The sequence below is a fragment of the Tetrahymena thermophila genome (assembly GCF_000189635.1).
Source record: "Tetrahymena thermophila SB210 genomic scaffold scf_8254813, whole genome shotgun sequence".
Lineage (NCBI taxonomy): Eukaryota > Ciliophora > Oligohymenophorea > Hymenostomatida > Tetrahymenidae > Tetrahymena > Tetrahymena thermophila.
In genome coordinates, this window is record NW_002476569.1 from 383,477 (window position 1) to 404,499 (window position 21,023).

At 22.2% G+C, this 21,023-nt stretch overlaps 5 protein-coding genes across 5 annotated transcripts; 2 read left to right on the forward strand and 3 right to left on the reverse strand. All coding sequences in view use genetic code 6, as the record gives it.

Annotated features, from left to right (window-relative positions):
- Window positions 1-638: 638 nt before the first annotated feature.
- TTHERM_00363170 (transmembrane protein, putative) lies at window positions 639-9,532 on the reverse strand (the record flags this gene model as incomplete). Its single annotated transcript, XM_001007428.2, has 18 exons — window positions 639-838; window positions 889-1,251; window positions 1,306-1,931; window positions 2,010-2,367; window positions 2,645-2,972; window positions 3,023-3,976; window positions 4,035-4,166; window positions 4,215-4,857; window positions 4,912-6,331; window positions 6,623-6,670; window positions 6,722-7,052; window positions 7,111-7,376; window positions 7,729-8,073; window positions 8,132-8,275; window positions 8,334-8,741; window positions 8,817-8,993; window positions 9,052-9,084; window positions 9,496-9,532. 18 exons carry the CDS (start codon window positions 9,530-9,532, stop codon window positions 639-641), a joined length of 6,813 nt encoding a protein of 2,270 aa, XP_001007428.2.
- A 1,608-nt stretch (window positions 9,533-11,140) lies between these two features.
- Window positions 11,141-13,912, reverse strand: TTHERM_00363180 (hypothetical protein; the record flags this gene model as incomplete). The annotated part of the gene is made up of 2 exons (XM_001007429.3): window positions 11,141-13,735; window positions 13,799-13,912. 2 exons carry the CDS (start codon window positions 13,910-13,912, stop codon window positions 11,141-11,143), a joined length of 2,709 nt encoding a protein of 902 aa, XP_001007429.1.
- A 732-nt stretch (window positions 13,913-14,644) lies between these two features.
- Window positions 14,645-15,479, forward strand: TTHERM_00363190 (hypothetical protein; the record flags this gene model as incomplete). The annotated part of the gene is made up of 2 exons (XM_001007430.1): window positions 14,645-14,724; window positions 14,783-15,479. 2 exons carry the CDS (start codon window positions 14,645-14,647, stop codon window positions 15,477-15,479), a joined length of 777 nt encoding a protein of 258 aa, XP_001007430.1.
- A 1,563-nt stretch (window positions 15,480-17,042) lies between these two features.
- TTHERM_00363200 (hypothetical protein) lies at window positions 17,043-18,360 on the forward strand (the record flags this gene model as incomplete). Its single annotated transcript, XM_001007431.3, has 4 exons — window positions 17,043-17,174; window positions 17,374-17,622; window positions 17,773-18,080; window positions 18,210-18,360. 4 exons carry the CDS (start codon window positions 17,043-17,045, stop codon window positions 18,358-18,360), a joined length of 840 nt encoding a protein of 279 aa, XP_001007431.1.
- A 1,541-nt stretch (window positions 18,361-19,901) lies between these two features.
- TTHERM_00363210 (ADP/ATP transporter on adenylate translocase) lies at window positions 19,902-20,816 on the reverse strand (the record flags this gene model as incomplete). The annotated part of the gene is made up of 1 exon (XM_001007432.3): window positions 19,902-20,816. One exon carries the CDS (start codon window positions 20,814-20,816, stop codon window positions 19,902-19,904), a length of 915 nt encoding a protein of 304 aa, XP_001007432.1.
- Between the last annotated feature and the right edge of the window lie 207 nt (window positions 20,817-21,023).

The following is a 21,023-nucleotide window of genomic DNA, read 5'->3' on the forward strand; positions in this document are numbered from 1 at the left end:
ACCAGCCTTTGTTAATAAATTTGAGTATTTTTTGTATCTAATATATAGTTTTAGATTACTAAGCAAATGTTATAAATAGATAATGTAAGGGTTCAGCTATTTGTTTGAATTATTATTTTTTAATAATGAAATATAATTAACATTAAGTTTTTTAAAATAAATTATTTTAACCTATAAATACATATTTTTGCTTTTATTCTTACATTTTATAGTAAAGAATTACTAATTGATTTAAAATTAATTACATTTTCTTTCATTTATTGACTATTTTATCAATCATGTTTACTTTACATTTTGATTGAGCTTTTTGTGCTTTTCAATACAAATTTTTTTAATTTGTTACCTTTTACTATTTTTTTTTTATGAGGAGATACTTTTTTCTTATATTTTATGAGTTTTTTTATTTAAAAACTAAAATATTATTTTGCTTAAATTAGATAATTAATATTTATTTTTTAACAACTTAACTATTTCTTTATTTCTTTACAAAAAATAATTAATCTAAAAAATATTTTTTCAAAAAAAGTAATATTTTTAAATAAATAAAATTAAGATGAATTTTCTTTTAAAAAAACTTAACATATTTATTTATAATTAATTTTTGTATGCAATTTATGGATTTATATATCACAATAAGCTCAATTAGATTAAGAATTTTCTTTAACTTTGTACTGTAATGGCTCTTCAGTATGATGAATGCTAACTGAATTCTTTTCCTTGCTTTCTCTTTGCAAATTCTGCTATTTATTAAAAGTATTCTATTCGTTTACAATGGAGTTTTTAGGAAAATTAGCTTATTCTAAGTTTTAAATATAGTCTTTGAAATCCATAATTCCAGCTTTTTATAAAAAATAATTTTAAAATAATTTATTTCAAGAAATATTTTACATTAAATTTCATCTTTTTCTTCTTTATTTCCAATTGCATCACTTTACATTAATGAATTATGTTTTTCATCGCTAGTGAAAATATGAGTATTTAATTTCAAATCAGTATTTGCTCTTTCAGTAGGAATATCGCCCATAATCTATTAAGGACTTAAACTGAGCTATTATACCATTTATTTTTACTAACACTCCAATATTATATTTGGGCTACAAATCATACTTGCAGTATATTATTTGAGACCAACAAAAGTTGCATTATCAGACAGCTTTAAATCTTTATTAATTTATTCTAAAGCATTCGACTGTTAAGGACTAAAAAGCAGTAGCTGTTTATCATCTTGTGTGGTTCTTAAGCTTTAATAATCTAATTTATCAAATTTTAAAAATAAATTTAAATTTTAAATATAAAATATTTTACCTTTCATTAGTTTTAGAGTTAAAAATAACTTGTCTCTTTATGACCTATCTACTGTTGTCAGCTTTTTAAATATTCCACTTAATTTTTACTTTAGAGCAGGATTTATTTCAGAAGCTCTCTTCTTTCCAAATTTCTATAAGCATCTTTATATAACTGGATACTTAGATTCTAGTTTTTATAATTTACTTAGCAATAAATCTTTCTTTACTTAGATTATTCTGTAAATAATCTGCATTAAAAACAAAATATTAAGTAAAATAACTATTATAAAACATCCAATTTAGAAATATATATAAGGGTTGTTATAAATAAATCCACAAAGAAGCATAGTATATGCACAGACTCTGGTAGAATTTCTATCTATTTAATTGAGCTAATCTAAAGAATATGGATTTACTCTAGTAGAAAGTACTCCATAAAATACAATTATCAAGTAAATTAGCACAGCTTTGACATTTATGGCTTAGGAGTAAAAATTTAGTACCAAAATAATTGATATTTTTTGTATTATCTTTATAAATTCCCAATAATAAGCAGTTTCTTTGTACTCTTAATATAAAAATCCATATTTAAAATTAGTTTAAATATAGTTAAGACCAAATCTCTTTTTGTAAACATAAAGCTACCTAAATAAGAAGAGAGGCAATATGATAACAAAAAATATGAGCAAAGGTAACACTAAGTATAAGCTAAATTTTATATACTGATCATCGTAGCATTCATAATTCATGTTTGCTAATATATATTAAGTATTACCTACAGTTCTGCAAGAAAGAAGACTTATCATCTGAGAAACTAAATCAGGCTAGAGGTAGATGAATAAAAATATAAAAGTAGTGTAAATGTAATATTTATAAAATTTCTTCATTTTATGAATACACTTTTAACTTATAACTTCGACAATGCTATATAGAATTATAATTCCAATTGGTGAAATAACAGAAATGACCAACTTTAAATAAATTATAGGAATATTAGAGTGATAATCTCTTAGAAGGCAGTCAAAGTAATCAATTGAAGATTTTAAAGGATTTCCAAAGTAAGTAACTACTTCAATTATTTCTATTAGAATAAAAGTATAATTTTTAAATTATTAGCATTTTTCAATCAATAAATTCATTTTTTAAATAAATAATCTATAATGAAATTTATATTTTCATTTTTAAGCATAAAACTAATTAAAAAAAGATATTAAAAAATTTTATAATAATTTTTTTTACTTTTTTAAGATATTAAGGTATTGATTAAATGAAAAAATAATAATTAAATAAAGATTTTTATTATTGATCGTAAAATCTGAGTTAATTTATTTTTTATTCAAACTAAAAAAATTTTTTACATTGTTGTACATTCAAATTGAATGTGACTGCTGCTGAAACGATTTAAACATAGTTTGTAAATATTTTAATGTATACTTTTGATCTCTATTAAAATAAGAACTTATTTTTGCTATTTTTTAAATTATAAGTTGAGTTTCCATAGAAGATATTAATAAGGACTCTTTGTTGTTAATTATTTTTATCACTACTGACTGTTAAAAAGACAGAAATCAATAACCAAAGTAAACTTAACAATAATTTCCAAAGATTTTCATTTTGACTTCTACACAACACACATTAGTATTTATCACTTCTTGTGTAGCTTTGCCCCCAATATTATCCTAAAATCTGTAAAATTAAAATTTAAAAATATTATTTTTATTTTTAATAAAATTTACATCACATTCTTCACACAGAGGTCCTATATTTCCTTTAACACAAATATGATCTCCATAAGAAGGATTTACACAGTTTTCTTATCTATTTACACACAAAATTAACTTATCGGAGAATTCTTCTTCTCTCCAATAGCCAGTATTTACAGATATTATTCCATCTTAACAAGTTCCACCTTCTGGACAAGGATAGCATCCATTAAAATCAAGCGTATATTTTCCACCTTCGCAACTTTAACATTCTTATAAAATATTAAATTTACTAATGATTTCACCATATTTACATTTTCTGAAATTAACTTAAATCAAAAAAGAATAGTCTTAGCTGTAAGTTTGTGTAGCCTCATTAAAAATTTTAATCGAATCAGATCTGAACTCAAAATAAGAATGAGAGTCTGGTATACCAGTCAGTTGAAGGTTCGAGAAATTAAATAATTTATATTATTAGTCCATACTTACAGTTGTGTTACCTTTAACTTAATAGTGATCAGCTTATTAAGTCTTAGAGCTAACTTATACATAAGATTATATTTATTATTACTCTTGTTGATAAATAGGTTTAGAGCTTTTGTCTCTTAGTTGAAATATAAAATTAGGAAGAGTGCCACCACTTTTAAAATCATCTAAAACAATTATGTTTTTAACTTGATCATAATACTGTTTAAAATTATCTTAATTTGTCAAGTATAGTAGTGTAGGATAAGAAAACTGGTCATCTCCATATTAAATTGCACTGTTGCTTGTTAAAACAGATAAAGAATCGATAGAAGGTTTTATTCCTAAACTATAAATTCCCCCTCCTATATTTGCCTGATTTTACTTAATTACAGAGCTAACAAATTGTACTTATTATTTTTAAGAATTAGTTCCTGTTGATTTAATGGATATTGCACCTCCGTATCCAAGTTAGGCATTATTATAAGCGAATTAGCTTTGAGAAATTAAAAGCTTATAGATCTATATTATTTACATAATTGAATTTTTTTAAAATTAAATGCGAAATCAATAAACTTACATCATTCTAATTTGCTTATAAATAAACAGCTCCTCCATCATTTGTTGCTTTATTGTTTAAGAATTATGAATTTTCAATCAAATTATTATCAGAATTCAATCCAATCACTGAAATAGCTCCACCATAATTTGCCTTTTTAAATTATAATATTAGATTTTTAAAAATGAATAGATAATTTACTTAAGAGTTATCGATCTGACAGTCTTAAATTTAGAACGATGAATAAATTAAAAATATCGCAGATCCATAGCAATTGTAATTACAAGTTATTTAATTAAAATTAGAATTCTAATTAATTTATAGAGTTGAGTTAGCTAATCTTATTAGAGAATTCTATTAAGTTATTTAGTTGGAGTTTTGAGAAGCTTATTCTAGAATTCTGCTTGGAGAATTTATTTAAAATAAATTTTGGAATCTAGTATTTTGTATTACTAATTTTCCTTGATCTAAATCGATAATGCTTTAAGTAAAGTTAGACTGGGTAATATTAGAGTTTTTTATTGTTATATTAGATAATAATGAAGATATTAAAAGAGGTGAAGTAGATTCATTAATCTAATATATATTGTTAAAAAGGCATTCATCAATTGTTGTTATGCTATTTTAAACATTTATCAGAGCTGTTTGTTAAAGATTAATTTTTGAGGTGAATTAGCTTGGTATCTATTTTTAATCAATTTAGATTAAAACAAGACCTTCAGTAGTAATATTTGTATATGTTGGATTGATAAAAGCAGAGTATACTCCACCAAGTAAGTTAGTTATTATGATATTCTTAAAGTAAATCTAATTAAGCTAACCTTGCTAATCCTATGCATAAGACCTAATAAAAATATCATAATTTTAATAATTTAAGAATAAAAATAAAATGATTTACTATAATGAAATAGCATATGATTAGTCAGAAAGTAGGTAAACATCAGTGAAATTGCAATTTAACATTGTAAAATTTAGATTGATATTATTTGAATCTATAAAAAAGGCAGACCCGTCAATCAAAGAAATACCTTAAGAAAATGAAGAGGAATTCATAGATATATTTAATTAAGTACTAAGAGGCTCTATGAATAAAAATGAACCTATGCTTGAGATAGATTATGAAAACTAGCTTCCATTTAATTGCAGATAGTTAGACTTTACTCTTACACACCCTCCTTATTGCTGGAACAGAGTTTTCTAGTCAGATAAATCATATGAAGATTAAGAGAATGTGCAATTATTTATTTGAATATTATTGCTCTATGCATGAAGGAAATTGTAAACAGAATTTGATTTGGATCTTTTAAATTAGTTATTCAATAAAAATAAATCACCTAATGGATTTATGACTTAAATAGCTGTGGTTGAAAAAGTTTAAGAGTTCAGTAATCCAGATAGCACATTATCGTGAAAATAAGATTAATCTAAAGTGACTTTAGAATAAGAAGTCGATGATATAAAAATAGGATTTACGTAGGAATTTACTTTACTCTATGTAAATTTTGAGTTAGAAATTTCTATTTCGGTCAATGAAATCAAGCTATCAAAGCTGTTTGAGTTCTAAACGCTTAATATTGAATTGTCTACAGCTTAGATGTTTATAGCATTTAATAGATTTAGATTAAAATTTTAAATATCATTAAACTAGAGGCAGCCAGAATATTAATTAGTTTATCTATTTTACATAAAATTCTAATCATTTATGCAAGAAACATTGTAAATATCCACGTTTTGTGATTAAGATATTGAAGAAAATGCAATTTCAAAGTGATTCTATAATGTTATATTAGATATTGTGATACTTTTTAACTTATTGACTTAGATAAGTTAAGTTGTACTTAAATTATTTTCTGGTTACTATTGGTCATTTATATTAGGGTAATATTAATTTTAAGTTGCTGTTATGTTTTTCAAGACTAAAGTGTGCATAGGTTAGAGATTAAAGTAGTAAATAGCATTGAAGAGTAGATAAGAGTCACTTATATTAAATTTGTTATTTGCAATATAAATACTTTCAAATGAAAAGAATAAATTTTATTAGCTCAAACTGCTTATAGTAGAAAATATCTTGTGATTACAGAACTGATTACCCACTATCTACATATTTGCTACTTGATACTGACTAGCTTAGAAAAGAGATCCAAGTATTGGATTGGAATAGTCTCCACAAATGCTATTGGTAATGTTTACTTGAGAGATAGTGACTTAAACATCGCTTATTTACCTCAAAATACTAAATTAACTACCAAATGTACAATTTAACATCACAAAATTAGAAAATATAACCTAATTTATTGATAAATAAATCATATTTAAAACTAAAAATTAAAAAGAAAATTTTAAATTAAATATTAGTGAAATAAAAAATAAAATTTTTCTTTAATCAACTTTTTACAAAAACATTAAAATATATTTTATGTATTTTTGATTTTCAAAATATTTAAGATAAGCAAAGGTTCTAATCATATTTATTGAAAAACTATAAAAATAGCTACTAGCTACCTTGAAAATATTTTTTTAATTTATACAAAATATTCATGGTAGAAAAATTTTTTAAAAATAATTTTTAATTTTAATTTTATTTTAAACTATATTTAAATAATTTAGACCATTATTATAAAGTTGACCATATGGAGAATTTAAGCATAAATATTGACCTTTTATAAATAATATAAATAAATAAATTTATATTTAAAAAATCAATTTACTTATTTATTTTTTAAATAAAAACTAAGTGATAATTGCTGAGTTCCAAACATAAACAGTTCCAGTCACATCGATTCCAACAATTTATTTACTTGAATCTGAATACAAAGCATAACAAGTTTATTTTAAATTATCTTTAGGGTCATCAGACTGTAAGTTTGTAAATGAACTTGTATACATATCTATCATGAGGAACAAGTAGTTCAGAGGCTATTAATAAAACTATGTCCCTAACATTACCCATAATTTTGATGATCCATCATAATAAGAATCGAAGTTTAAAGAAACTTGATCAAATTAGAAATTTGGGAATATGCTTGTTAAGCTCATATTCTAATTAAAAATCATAAATATATTTTATTTTTATTTAAAAATTAAAAATTTAAATTACATAGGTTAAAGGATTATCTAAGACTTTGAAAAACTAAATATAATTCTATTATTCTATAACCATATAGCAAAGAGGACAATTTTTAACTTCAATAATGGAATTAGCGTTTATTCTTGAAAAAGCTTAGTTTATATATTAATTTGTAATATAAAATGTAGGATTAAGTGTAGTAACTATATCAAGTGAATATGATGATAACACAACATAGTATTTATATCCTTCATAATATGCTTAAAAGATTTTGTTTAACCCATAACTATAGTAATCTAATTTTATTTCATTAGATAATATAAAAATTTTAAAAAACAATAAATCAACAAAATTTAATAATTATTGTAATTAATTAAAATATATTGTGCCTTGGATACTATTCTAATTTTTTTTAGCACTCTAAATCTTTTTCAAAATTTAGGAGAAAATGGTGAAATTTAATGGGGTGAGAGTTAATGAGGATTTACTGTAATTTAAAGACTTGATCAAATTAATGAATTATTTAAAATAAATATATTCAATAATAGCTTAAAATAATTGTTTGTATGGTGAAAGAAATGAAAATATTAAGTTTAACAAAACTTTATTTTGTAAATTTTAAAATAAAAATAATTATAAATATTTTACATTGATATTCTACAAAGTTGTCTGTTTAAAGTTAGTAAATATAATTACTATATTATGCCATTACTGGTCCTGTGTGTAAAGGAATAATTAGAGCTTAATTTTCTTCTGCATAATACCATGTAGTAAACTATAATCTATTTTAATGATCTTTTATAGATATATATTTGTAGTCTAAATTTCTGAAATTAACTTAAGTAATATATTTATTTGTAGAGTCCATTACAATTTATAAATCTAATCTATAAATGTAGTTAATATCAGACACAAAAAGACTATCACTACCTTAAAAATTGATGTATTAGATGTTCAAAATGCTTTAATTTTAATTTGTCATAAGCTGGATATCTTTTATAAAATAAATAATTTATATTATTAGATTTAATTAAAATAGTAGTAATTCTACCTGTAGAATTTAAAAGCGTATATTATTAAGAATCATAGTAGTACACATATAATTGAGTAGCTTACTATAAAGTTCCAATAAAAAAAAACAGGTCGTAAATAGCATGCTTACTAAAATGTGAGAAACAGTTATAAGAACATGAGGCTTATTTAATATAAATATATGAATTATAATTGCTGGTTAATTAATTAAACATTTTTACGTGGATTTGGTAGAATTCCTGTAAATTATACTATGGTTGAAATCATATTAAATGACCATAGCTATGTATTAACTTAATTCATGATGAAAATCTAAACTAAGCCACTTGAAATAATAAAGCTTTTAGGATAAATTATATTATATATTGGATTAAGACCTTTGCTACAACTATCCATACTTTTGACTACCTTTAACTGAATTGAGTCAATAATAAAGCTTTAGCATACTTGTTAGGAAACAACAACATAGTTAGTGCCTTTTATCATTTCAAATTCTAATAAACTTTATAATTCAAGATGCGAAGTGGCTTAAAGTGTATATGGATCTGCTAATATTAATTTTTAAAAGTTTAGAACTAGAACCTTGTTAGTCTATGCTATGTATTCCATTTTTATAATTGTGTAATCAGCTATTAAAAATTATTGAAATATATTCAATAAAATGGCATCAATTCTTGTGATATATTTAATCAAAAATAATTTACGCTTAACTACATTTATTACATTTTGGTAAACTATTGAAAGATCTAAGTAATACACAATATTCGAGACAGTATTAGAAACGCTATTAGCAAACAACTATCCTGTATTCACAAGAAGTAGGTCAGTTTTTGGTATTTTTAGATAGTTTAAAATTGAGTAAAATTGTTAGTACATCACCTCTATTAAGTAAATTTAAATCTATATAATGCTAAATATAAATTTTTTTTGTAGAATTACAGGATTCAGATCGAATTTGTGGACATTCTTAACCTTTTAAGTAATTTACTAACTATAGAATTACAATAGTAATTTAAATTAACTACTTGAGAATCATATCTCCTTGAAATAATTATCTTTTAACTCTTTTTTTGTTATTTAATTTTATAAACAAGTTTTCTAACTATTAATGAACGATTTTTTATCAAATTCTTCTCACTTTCTTTGATAGAAACAAATAAAAATCAAAAGCAAAGTGAATGAATGAATGAATTTATATAGAAGCCAATAATTTCAAATTAATATCTAAATAATAAGGATTAAAGAAAACAAAATTGAGAAGTAGAATTCAAAATTCATAAGAAATACAATATGAGGTGGATAAATAACCTAACTTTCAAGTAAATAGAATTTTTTATTTTTTAAATTATGAATGGATATACAATGTAAATATAAATATATTACCTTCACAAAAGGTAATCTAATTGTATTTTTCAGTCATTTCTATGGCTCTTCATTTAATTAAATAATTACAATTTTCTATAACACTTAAAATTTGCTTTAACTTACATTTTTAAAATTATCAATATTTAATTCCCAAAATATAAAATAGTTGAAACAATAATATCAATTTAACATTTGGATTGGCACATAAAAATATTTATGAGAGAGTTTATTGAAATAGTATCAAAAAGGATCTAAAAAAGTACAATCAGAAGATTACATAAAATAAAAAATTTAGAGATTAATATTAAAATGATATTTTTATAATTATCTATATTGATATTAAATTTTTCTGTTTAATTTTAACAGGTTTCTTGTGTTTGATAAAGATTTAAAAGTGAAAAAAATAATGAGATGAATTAAAATTTTTGAAGAGATATTAGTTGAATTAATATTTTCCAATTGAGTTTAAATTCTGTCAAACTCTTTCACACCCTTAATTTGCTCTAGATATTACTTAGTATAACATTTAATATATATAATAACTAACCTTTCTAAATTTTAAATTTTTTATTCTCCCTCTAAATTGTCATTATTTAAAGATCTTGTTGTATTAGGACATACATCTAAATTATTTTAAGTTAGTTAGAATTCTAATTTAGATTTTTGACGAATATTATTTGAATTAGCTACAATAGAAATTCTTGGATTATTAATTCTTTCACTGTTAATTAGTGTTTCTGAAAATTAAATAGCATCTTTTTTTTATAATAGAAATATATAAATTTAAAATCAAAAAAACTTAAGTAAAAATGTACTGTAATTTTAGAATGGATTTTTTGCTTATATGATGATTAAAGGATTTAATAAAAACCAAAATAAAATTATTAAATTAATTAATCTATTTTATAGCAAATCCAGGAATTAAATTCTTAATTTTCCACTTCCATAAGAATTTAATACCTGGAATTGCTATAATATGGAAATTGAATTTTTATCTATCTCTTAAATATTTAATATTTTATTTATTATAAAAATTTAACTTATTGATTCAAAAATAAAAATAAAATTTACAAACTTATAATTTTTTTTTTGTAATAAAAAGAATCTTTCAAAATTAACATTTTGTTTAAGGAGGTTTTTTAAATTTTCTAATTAATTACTTGTATTTTGATTTACACGTTATTTTCTATAAATTTAATTCTAATACTTGTGTTGATAGTAAAATTATATCTCTTTTACTCAAATTTTTTTTTCTATTAATTAAAATAAAATTATAAATTGTTATTTTTATGTTTCTTTTTAATAAACGAGGTAAATTAGTATATAAAGATTGAAGCTATTGATTATTATGCTTTAAGAATATCCTTTGAAGATCAAATATATTATTTATTGAAATAAAAATAAATAGACTTCTTAGTAAATTCATCAAATTTTAATTATTTTATTAATTTTTCATCTAAATTGTATCTAACATTATATAAAATATATGATTTATTACTTTTCTATAATAATATATTGTTAATAATTAAAAACATTAATATATTTTAAATACATTATCGATTATTTATTTATTTGCTTACTTAATTTTAATTTAAGAAAGTGGTAAAAAATAACAATAATCATTTTGCATAAAATAATTCGACAATTAAAATAAATCAAATTTTCAATCGATTTAAAACCATTAAGAAGCGTTATATACTTGAAGAGGTTTATTAAATTAAATTAAACATTTAAATGGTTGTGATTATCTGAGCGCAAGATTGATTTAAGGATGTTTACGTAGTATTTTTGATTTTAGCTTTTTAGGGATAGGTCTATTATAATTAGTTAGCTTTTTTATTGGGGAGTATAGATCACAATCATTTGATTTTTAATTTGATATTTAATGCTTTTACGAGGAAGGAGAGTGAGTAATAGGAATTATTTCTTATGTACTTTATTGATTCTTTTTATTTAAAAATTCAATCTAAAGCTCATTAAAAATATTGTCAAAATATTGAAAAATATTTGAATTACTATCAAAGTCAATTTTTTAGCTTTCATCTTCTACCTCTTCTAATTAAGGTAATGTATTGATTTTTTAATGATCTTACAAAAGCTTACTTTCATTCAAATTTTTTAATTTTTTTTATTTTTCAGCTTTTCTCTACTTGATTTTAGCTGATTCTTATTAGCTTAGTATTTCAAGAGATTTATTTATTTTACATTTTTTTTTGTTTCCCTTCTTATTCTTCTATTAAACTTTACACCAACTTTCATCGCTGAAATCACTATCACTGCTTTGAGAAATAGTCTAAACACTACTTAAGTACTACTATTCACCTAATTTTTTTTCAGAATTTTAGTTTGAAAATAAATTTAATCTATTTTAATTTCTTGAAACAGATCTTTTTTAAATAGATTGTTAATCTAATTCTTAATTGCTATCAACTTAGCTTGTAGATGAATTCCTTTTATTTTTTTATTTTTTTTAATTTTTTTTATTTGTTACATTAATAGAGCTACTTTAAAGTTAATTAAATTATTTTTACTAATCATTTTAATTGGACTCTATTTCTTAAGTATTTAAATTTAAATAATTAGAATCAGTTAATTCATTATGCCTATGAAAAGTTTGTTAAGAAGATCTTTAATTTTTCTGTTTTTTATTCTATGTTTTTATTGGTTAAATTTCTTAATTTTTTATTTTACCCTCAAAATCGTTAAATATTGTGGTACTTTAGTCTACCTATTCAGTAGCTTGTGGTTATTTTGGTTTCTCATTTGTATCATTACCATCTAAACAGCTATATTCAAAAGGTGCCACATTTTAACTTGCAAAAAAACTGTTTTTGAGTTTTTTATACATATTTCTTGTTAAATTTTTCTTTTAAAAAATAAAGGATTCAAATAATGAATCTTAATTCAATTTAGTATTATCTGTATTATTTTAAATAGAATTATACTTATTTAGACTATTAAATTCATTTTATTGTTAAAAAGAATGATTTTCAAACAAATTAGCATCATTTATTTCTTTTTAATTTAAATCATTTAATTAACTTAAAGGTTTTTTATTATTTTAATCATGTTAATCTTTTTATTTGTCTTAATCCAATATAAACTCATTTTGATTAATTTTTTTCATTTTCTTATTCTATTTCTTATAAATATGAGATTGCTTTTCTAAATCTAAATCATTATTTTTTTCTATTTTCTGTTGAAGTTCATTATTTTAATACTCATTAATTTAAATTTCTTTACTAGAGGTATTCTAAATATCTGTTAATTAACAAGGCAATAACATTTATTTTTAATTAAATTCAATATTTTATTTCTATTATTTAGTAGGTGACAAAATATTTTGATTTATCTACTAAAAATGAGTAAAATAATTAACTTAATCCTTTTATGATTAATTTTGAGAACTTTTAGAACAATTATGATTGTTATCAGAGCAATCTTTGCTTTTTATGTTCAGATTTTTAGTTTTAATATTTTTTTGGTCTTTGTAGATATCTAATTCTTCTTCAGATGAACTATGATTGCTTAATGTAAATGAACTTTTAGAAGATTAGTATTTTTTTAAGATATTACTTCTTGCACTTCCGAACTGAGAGATTTTAATATCTTTGTCTTCATTAGATAGATAATTTTTCTCAGACAATTAATAAGTTTAATTACTTTAATAGTATGATTATTGATAATTTCTTTTGCTATCTTCATCTGAGCTATTTAATATAGATTTCTCATCATCAAACGATGATATTAATGGAGTTTAATTTATTTATTCATATTTTTTAAGTTAAATATTTTCATCAAAACTACTGAGATAATTTTGATTATTTCTTCTCATAGATTTTTGTTATAAATTATTTTAATACTTTCTTTCAAGTGAATTACTATGATCTCTACTAGAATTTGCTTATTTTGTTTGTTTCATATCAGATATTTCCCCATTTATTAAACTATTCGATAGTTTTTTCTACCTGTTTCGCTTTCTCTTTACCTTATTTTTATTGTCAAATTCCTGAGCTTTATTCAAAAACATGTCATAATAAATTTATTCTTTATATTTATTTATATTTTAACCAAACGAGTCTTCATATTAATACTATTCAAGTTAATCTTTTTCCCTATTATTCTAAATCTCTTATTTTCTTTTTAAGATCATCTGTCCATCAACGCAAACTATTTCATATCCTTTTTCTTCTATTTCTTCAATATATTTAATTTTATGTTATCTTGCTTGTTCGTATATTTACTGTCCTTGCTCATTCTTAAAAAAAAAATGTTAATTAAACTCTAAGCAATTGAAAAAAATTAAAAATTGATTTTTTACACCAAACAACTCCACCAAAGATGAGAACAATTTATTCTTTTTATGAATATGAGCAGGTTGTTACTAACTAGCTTCCATAATCTTATTATAACTATCTCTGTTTCTAAGCTGCATGATATGAAATAAAATTCAACTAATTATATTCAATCAATCCTTTGTATCTATTTTGTAATTTTATTAAATTAATTTTGAAATAATAAATTCCTGATAATCAATAATTATCAAAAATCTTTGTATATTATAAATCTTGCTAATTATCTGAGCTAAATAAATTTTCTTGTAGCAAAAATATTTAAAATTTTCAGATATTAAAATAAATTTAATTATCAATAAATATTTGTTATTTTGATTGAATTATTTTTAAATTTCAAATAAGAAAATATTTGCTTGTAATAAAATTGAAGAATTTAAAAATATTTTTTCTTTTAAATAAAAGTTTGTCATTACTCTAAAAATAGTAGAAATAATTATATCGAAAATAAAAAAGAAAGATCCATTTGTTTCTATCAAATATACCACAAAAAATTCCTTTTAAAAAATGGATGTACAAGGGAGTTAATAAAAAAATGAATGAACCTTTCAAAACAATAATGCAAATTAATTAAAGTTTTATTAAAATAGAAATATCAAAAAAAAAATTGAATATTCGAAAAGAAATAGCTGGTAAACAAATGAATGAAAAAATATTAAAAATATTGCTGAATAGGATTGTAATAAGATAAATTGAAATAAATTGATAGTGTTAACAAATTATAATAAGTATATTAAATAATTAAAAGTAATACACATTAAATAGCTGAAGATACAAATTCATTCATAAATAACATACATAATAGGAAAGTTTAAATGTTCTTCGATCCAAATACTAACTTTGTAGAAAACGAAAAGGGTTAGCAAAAAGGAATGTCCAGGCCTTTGTAGAACCAGTAAAAGATTACTTAATAATATAATTAAAATTAATTTATTAAATTTTTTTGCAATTAGGTATTAGGTTAGACCTCAGACATTTCCTAATCAATAGCAAAATATCTTATAAAGATAGCAACTATAATAATAAAATTAAGCTCTACCTAACCAATAAATTACATAAAACCCAATCAATAATGGTCCTTAATTGAATGAAAGAATAGCAAGATTAAGATAAGAATAAATGATGGAAGATTAGCAAGATTACAACATAATTTAGGAAAGAATTGATTAAATTTTAGAGAAAGATCCAAAGAAATTAGAAGAATAGAAAGAATTAGAATATCAGGAAAAGTTGAAAAAGAATCCATTTATCAAGCAAAAATACACTCTTAGTTTGGACAATGATAACTTAAAAATGCTTATTTTATTTAACACAAAGTAAAACCCTGATTATAAGCTCTAACATTATATGTACTTCTCAAATTAAGCGAAAGCTAATTTCTAGATAGGCTAATACAATAAATTCCACTTTTAAAAGGATGAACCTAATTTAAAATTCTATCTTAAATTTAGTGATAAAGAACCTGATTATGTATTGGTCAGAAGATCTAAACTTTTAAAAAATTATTCACTCCTCTCCACTGACTCTGTTGAAAATGAAAATAAAAAAACCATCGAAACAATCCCATATAGAGGCTTCTATTCAAACTAATATGACTACTAATTCTTCAAAATGTAAATGCAATCTGAGAAAATTAACTTCACAGATTGAAATCGTTAAATTGCATCAATTTTTGCAAGGTCTTTTAAAACATGATAAGACTTAAAATAATTTTCAAATCACCAACAAAACAAATTAATTCTTAATTCATTCATTCATAACTTACTGGACAACTAGATAAATCTTAAATATTTAACTAGCTTTATTAATAGTAAAAAATATTATTTATATTTTTGTATATAATACCTCTATAATTAACTAGTTATATTTTATATAATTCTATCCTAACCTCCTTATTTTAACATTCAAACCAAACAAAAATCATTTGCTTTTAATTAAAACCTACTATTTTAAGACTTAAAATATTTAGTTAAACTTTATATTTTAATATATCAACCTCAAAATCCAAATAATTTTAACAATTTTAAATGATTCATAAAAATATTTTTATTATCAAAATTATACAATTTATTTTGAAAAGGCATAAGATAAAAATATTAGTTAGCTTTCTTAAAGATAATTTCTATATATCAATGAAATAAATTAATAAAAAACGATTTTTTAACATAAAACAAGTTTATTTTATAAATTAAAATACATTATTATAACTAAATTATTTATATTAAAATTATTTGAAAACGAATTTAAATGAAAGTAAATAAATAGCAAACAAACTAATATATTATTTATTAATAATTTTATTGTTTTATTTTCAATTAATTAATATTCTCTAAATAACTTTCCTAAATAAACCTTTTTTATCTGCAATCATTTGTATTATATTAATAAAAAAATATTTTTAGAATAGAAAATTTTTAATTTATATCAAAGAATATAAATTAAATTTTATTTTTTAAAGGTTTATTTATTATTAGATGCAAAATAAATGATTGGATAGATATAATAAAATTTATATTAAATATTTTCTTAAAGACTTTTTGACTGAAAGTTCAAATAATTTTACAGAACCGCTTAGAAAATAAAATTGAAAGACAAAGGGAGTTTATAATCCATAAGATTTACATAAAATTATGAACCAAAGTATCGGAATTAATCTGTTATCAGAATATAATATTTCTTTTGAGCTTAATTGAAATTCATTTACCCACTTTTTATTTTTTCTCAAATACAAGGAGAAAGGATTCTGAACAGATATTAATCAATGAATCTATCATTTAATTTTCTTCTTTGTTTGTTATCAAGCAATTTGTTAAATAATTAGAAATAGCTAAGAAATTAAAAGCAATCAAAAAAACAAACAAACAAATTGATTATTAAAGTACCAAATAACAAGCAAACAAGCAACTCTTTAACATTAATAGTTAATATAAAAACAAAAATCTTAATAGACAAGTCTTAGTTAATCAAATTATAAGTAAAAAGTAGAGTCACTAAATAGTGAAGGAAAATCCAAACAAAGTAAAATCACTTAAAGTAAAATAGTTTTTTTTATTCAGTGTAGAATAAAATTTTAGATGTTTAATGGAATATTGATCATTATTTCAATATAAAATTGGTTATATGAATATTTTGATAATTTAAATAATTTATAAGAAAAGTTGTCGTACATTTACATTTACAGTAAACTAATTTTCTGCACTTGAGTAGAACGAAATGCCACCTAGGAAAAATAGACCGAAAGACGAATAATAAGAATTAGGTTTAGTACAAGATACAAATAGCAAGTATGGATAGTACAACCAAATTGATAACAATTATGAATTACAGAAATATTAAACTACCAATGTAATTAATTATGGCATATTTTCTGTTCATTGATTTTTGAAAAAAAAGTGAATGAAAAATAATCAATTCTCCAATAAAAAATGAAAATACTTCCATGAAATGGAGCAAAAAAATATGATTAACTATCATATCAATATCATTAACAATTATTATTAAATTTATTATTAATTCATCTTATAATTTTGTGTTTATAAAATAGATTGATATTGTTATCTTCCATTAATATAAGGAGAGTAAAACTTTATTCTAGCATTAAAAAGCCTATATAAATCAAAACAATGAAATTGTCCTTTCAGAAATTCTCAAAAATATCAAAGCTTCAGGTTTTGAGTTTACAAATGCAATGATTTCTTATTTTGACCCTATTTCTGATCTCTATAGATACTGCGGGAGAGATCCATTGGACCACACAGTGGGAGTTCCAATAAGCTGCATAAACAGCAATCAAGTACAAATTAGTATTTTTTGATAAAATGCAAGAAAAAATTACTCTTTTACTTTGAAAGTTGAGAGTTAAAAATAAAAAACTAAATTATATTGATCAATTAAATGTTAAATATGAATTGTGAGTAATTATTTAAAATATAATAAATAATAGTTGGAAATTAAGTTGAGATGTGGCCAAAGAAACATTGTTGATATGCTTATTTAAGAGCAAAAAAATAAAGAGGAAAATGATGAAACTGAAGCAAGATTGAATCCAACATCAGCCAATGCAAACTAAAAAAATAACAGAGTAAAAGAAAGAAAAATAGGAGAAGTAGTTGAAAAAGTAGCTCTATGGCGTAGGTTCTACACAGGTTTTTATGATGAAAATGGCAAGTTTATTAACATGCCACTTGATAATGCAGCTTTAAAAGTTGGAATCTCCAAAAAAACCTTAGATGATTATCTACTTCAAATAAGGTAATTAATAAATAATATAAAGCAAATAACTATTAATTTCTTTTAACTTTAAAGAATATTTTAAGAAATATAGAATATATATATTTTAGAAGAATTATTTATTAATAATAATTTTATAAATAATAATAGGTGTGGAAAAAAGTATGGCTTCAATTTTAACAAAAACTTGAGTGAAAGAATAGGAAAATTAAGATCCTTTGTGAAGTCACACAAAAATAAGGAATCCAACAACTAAGGCTACGGAGGCAATGACAGTGGTGGAGAAGATAATGACGCCTGAATCCCAAATAGGGATAAAATGCAATTATAAACACAAAAATTATATAAAATAAATTTGCATTTAAATAAAAAATCTATAAAAATAAAATTTGCTATCAATAAATCGAAATATATAGAATTAACTGTTGACTATCTCTATTAATATATATAAAGTTATAAAGAAGTATTATAGATACCTTAGCTTTTTAAAGCCCTATAGAAAGTTTTTTCTTTCATCATATAGTATTTTTGAGTAATTTTTCAGGTAAAAAGAAAATAATCATAAATATTATTTTGCAATTAATTATTCCTTCAAATTCTTAGCATAAAACAATTTTTTTTTTAATTTTATGATCTTATTTATTCACTAAAAATAATTTCTATGGATAATTATTAGATTATTTAAAATTTTAAATTTTAACAAGAAGTAATTATAATATTTAATAAAAGAGAAAATTAAATTTTAAAACAAATATTGAGGTAAGTAAATGTATTAAATATTAGTTAGTTTTAAATACCTAAATTTTTATTTTAAAAATTATTAGAATTATTTGTCTAAATATTAATTAGAATTAATTAGTATCTTTAAATTTAGTATTTTTTATATTTATATATAATGTTTTCATTTTATTTTTTTACTTTACTATATTAGTTGATTCTATAAAATTTAAATTACTTTAAATTTCAATAATATCAACATATTTATATTATATAAAATTAAAATCTAGAATTTTTATATCTTGAACTATATAAATATCTATTTTAATTGTTTTGTCTATGAATTAATTTAATAATTTTTGTTATGTTTTATCTTCCTTTCTATATTATTTATAAAAATAAATTAGTGAATTTAATTAAAATTACTTGGATGTTTTAATCTTTTATTTTTCCGAATATTTTTAAATTGATTATATATTGCATTTAAGAAAAATTTAATCAAAGCATTCATCAAAGATATATTAAACTTTTTTATCATCTTTTTTTTTTTCAATTAGAAAATTAGAATGCAAATAGAAGTTATTAATTATATTTGGTTTTGTAGACAAGTGTGTTTATTTTCTTAAGTAATAAATTTTTGATAAAAAGTTAAATTATACATGCAACTTAAATAATGATGTAAAATAGTTCATTAGTTGATGCAAATAATTTTTTATTTTTAAATGAAGAAATACGTGCAATAACCTTTCAGAGCAAAAAAAATTTGATCTCCTCAGCTTTAATTAGAAAATTTATTTTTTTGTTTGCTTAGTTTTTAGTTTTTAAAATCAAAATTTAAATGCTGACTGTAATAGCAATTTTAACTTTATGAATCAAAATAAAAGTTAAACAAAATAGATGAAGATACAAACAAAGATATGATAAAAGATTGAAAGATGAAACGAATGAATGAACACAGAAAAACTAGAAGTGTTAATGGATTAACTGAGTTTATTATTGATTAATAATGCATTGTTGATTAAAAATACAATTGTTGCAACTTTTATTGAGAAAAATTAAATTATTTTGTTAGCTTTTAAGTGTATATTTATTTATTTAATAGCTATTTTATTTAACTTTAATAAATCAATTCTTCTATTTGCCATAAGAATCCAACCAGTGCTTGAATTCGTCGTAAAGGACAAGAACTAATGCAGAACCAACTGATCTGTAAACGTTGGACAAGTTACCCTTGAAGAAACCATTGATACCTTCTTGAGCATGGACTTTTTTGAAACAATCAATTGTGCCGTTATAATCTTTAGTTCCTTTACCAGATTGCATCATAAGTCTTCTACGGACTGTATCAAGAGGATATGAGACGGTTTCAGAGAAAGTGACACAAACTTAGGCGAAGAAGAACTTAACGAAAAGGTTTGCCTTTCTTTAGTCTTCACCAAATGCCCATCTTTTACCAGTATCGAAAGTACCAAAGTACAAAGCTCTGTAAACAAAGATACCGACGAGTGAAACGCTCAAACCTCTATAAATACCTTGAAGACCGTCAGTCTTGAAAGTCTTTGCAACACAGTCGATTAAACCCTTATATTAACGACCAACATCGTTAGCTAATCTAGTTCTGCAGTAATCAAGAGGGTAAACAAACATCATAGAAGTAGCACCAGCCATACCACCAGCAAGAGTGTTACCTAAGAAGAATTATAACTTTTGAGTTTCAGCATTAATTCCCTTAACGAAGGATCTTTGGAAGAAATCCTTAGTGGCAAAGTTAATAGCAGTGGTGGGGAAATATCTGATGACGTTAGCCAAGTTACCCTTCCAGAGAGAAAGAGGGCCTTCTTCTTTGACACAACGAACGAAACAATTACCAATACTTGTGTAAGGGTTATTCTTCAATTCAGGAATGGTATGTTGACTTTACATCAAAAGCTTAACTCTTTCGATGGGAGCACATACGGTCTTGGCGATGGCACCAGCGGTACCACCCATAAGCAAATCCTTGACGAATTGGCTACCTTGTCCTTGCTAGCTATGTGACATTTCTGTTTTCCTATTTAGCTTTTATTTTGAATTTAATCAAATAATTGGTTCTTTTTCTATTTAGAATCCTTTTTTTTAATTACAAAATTATTTATTATATTATTTTTCAACTTGCCTTTTTATTTAATTTATTCGTTTACAAACAAGCAAGCAATCAATCAAAAAATAATTAAATAAACTAATTAATAAATAAATAAATAAAAAGCA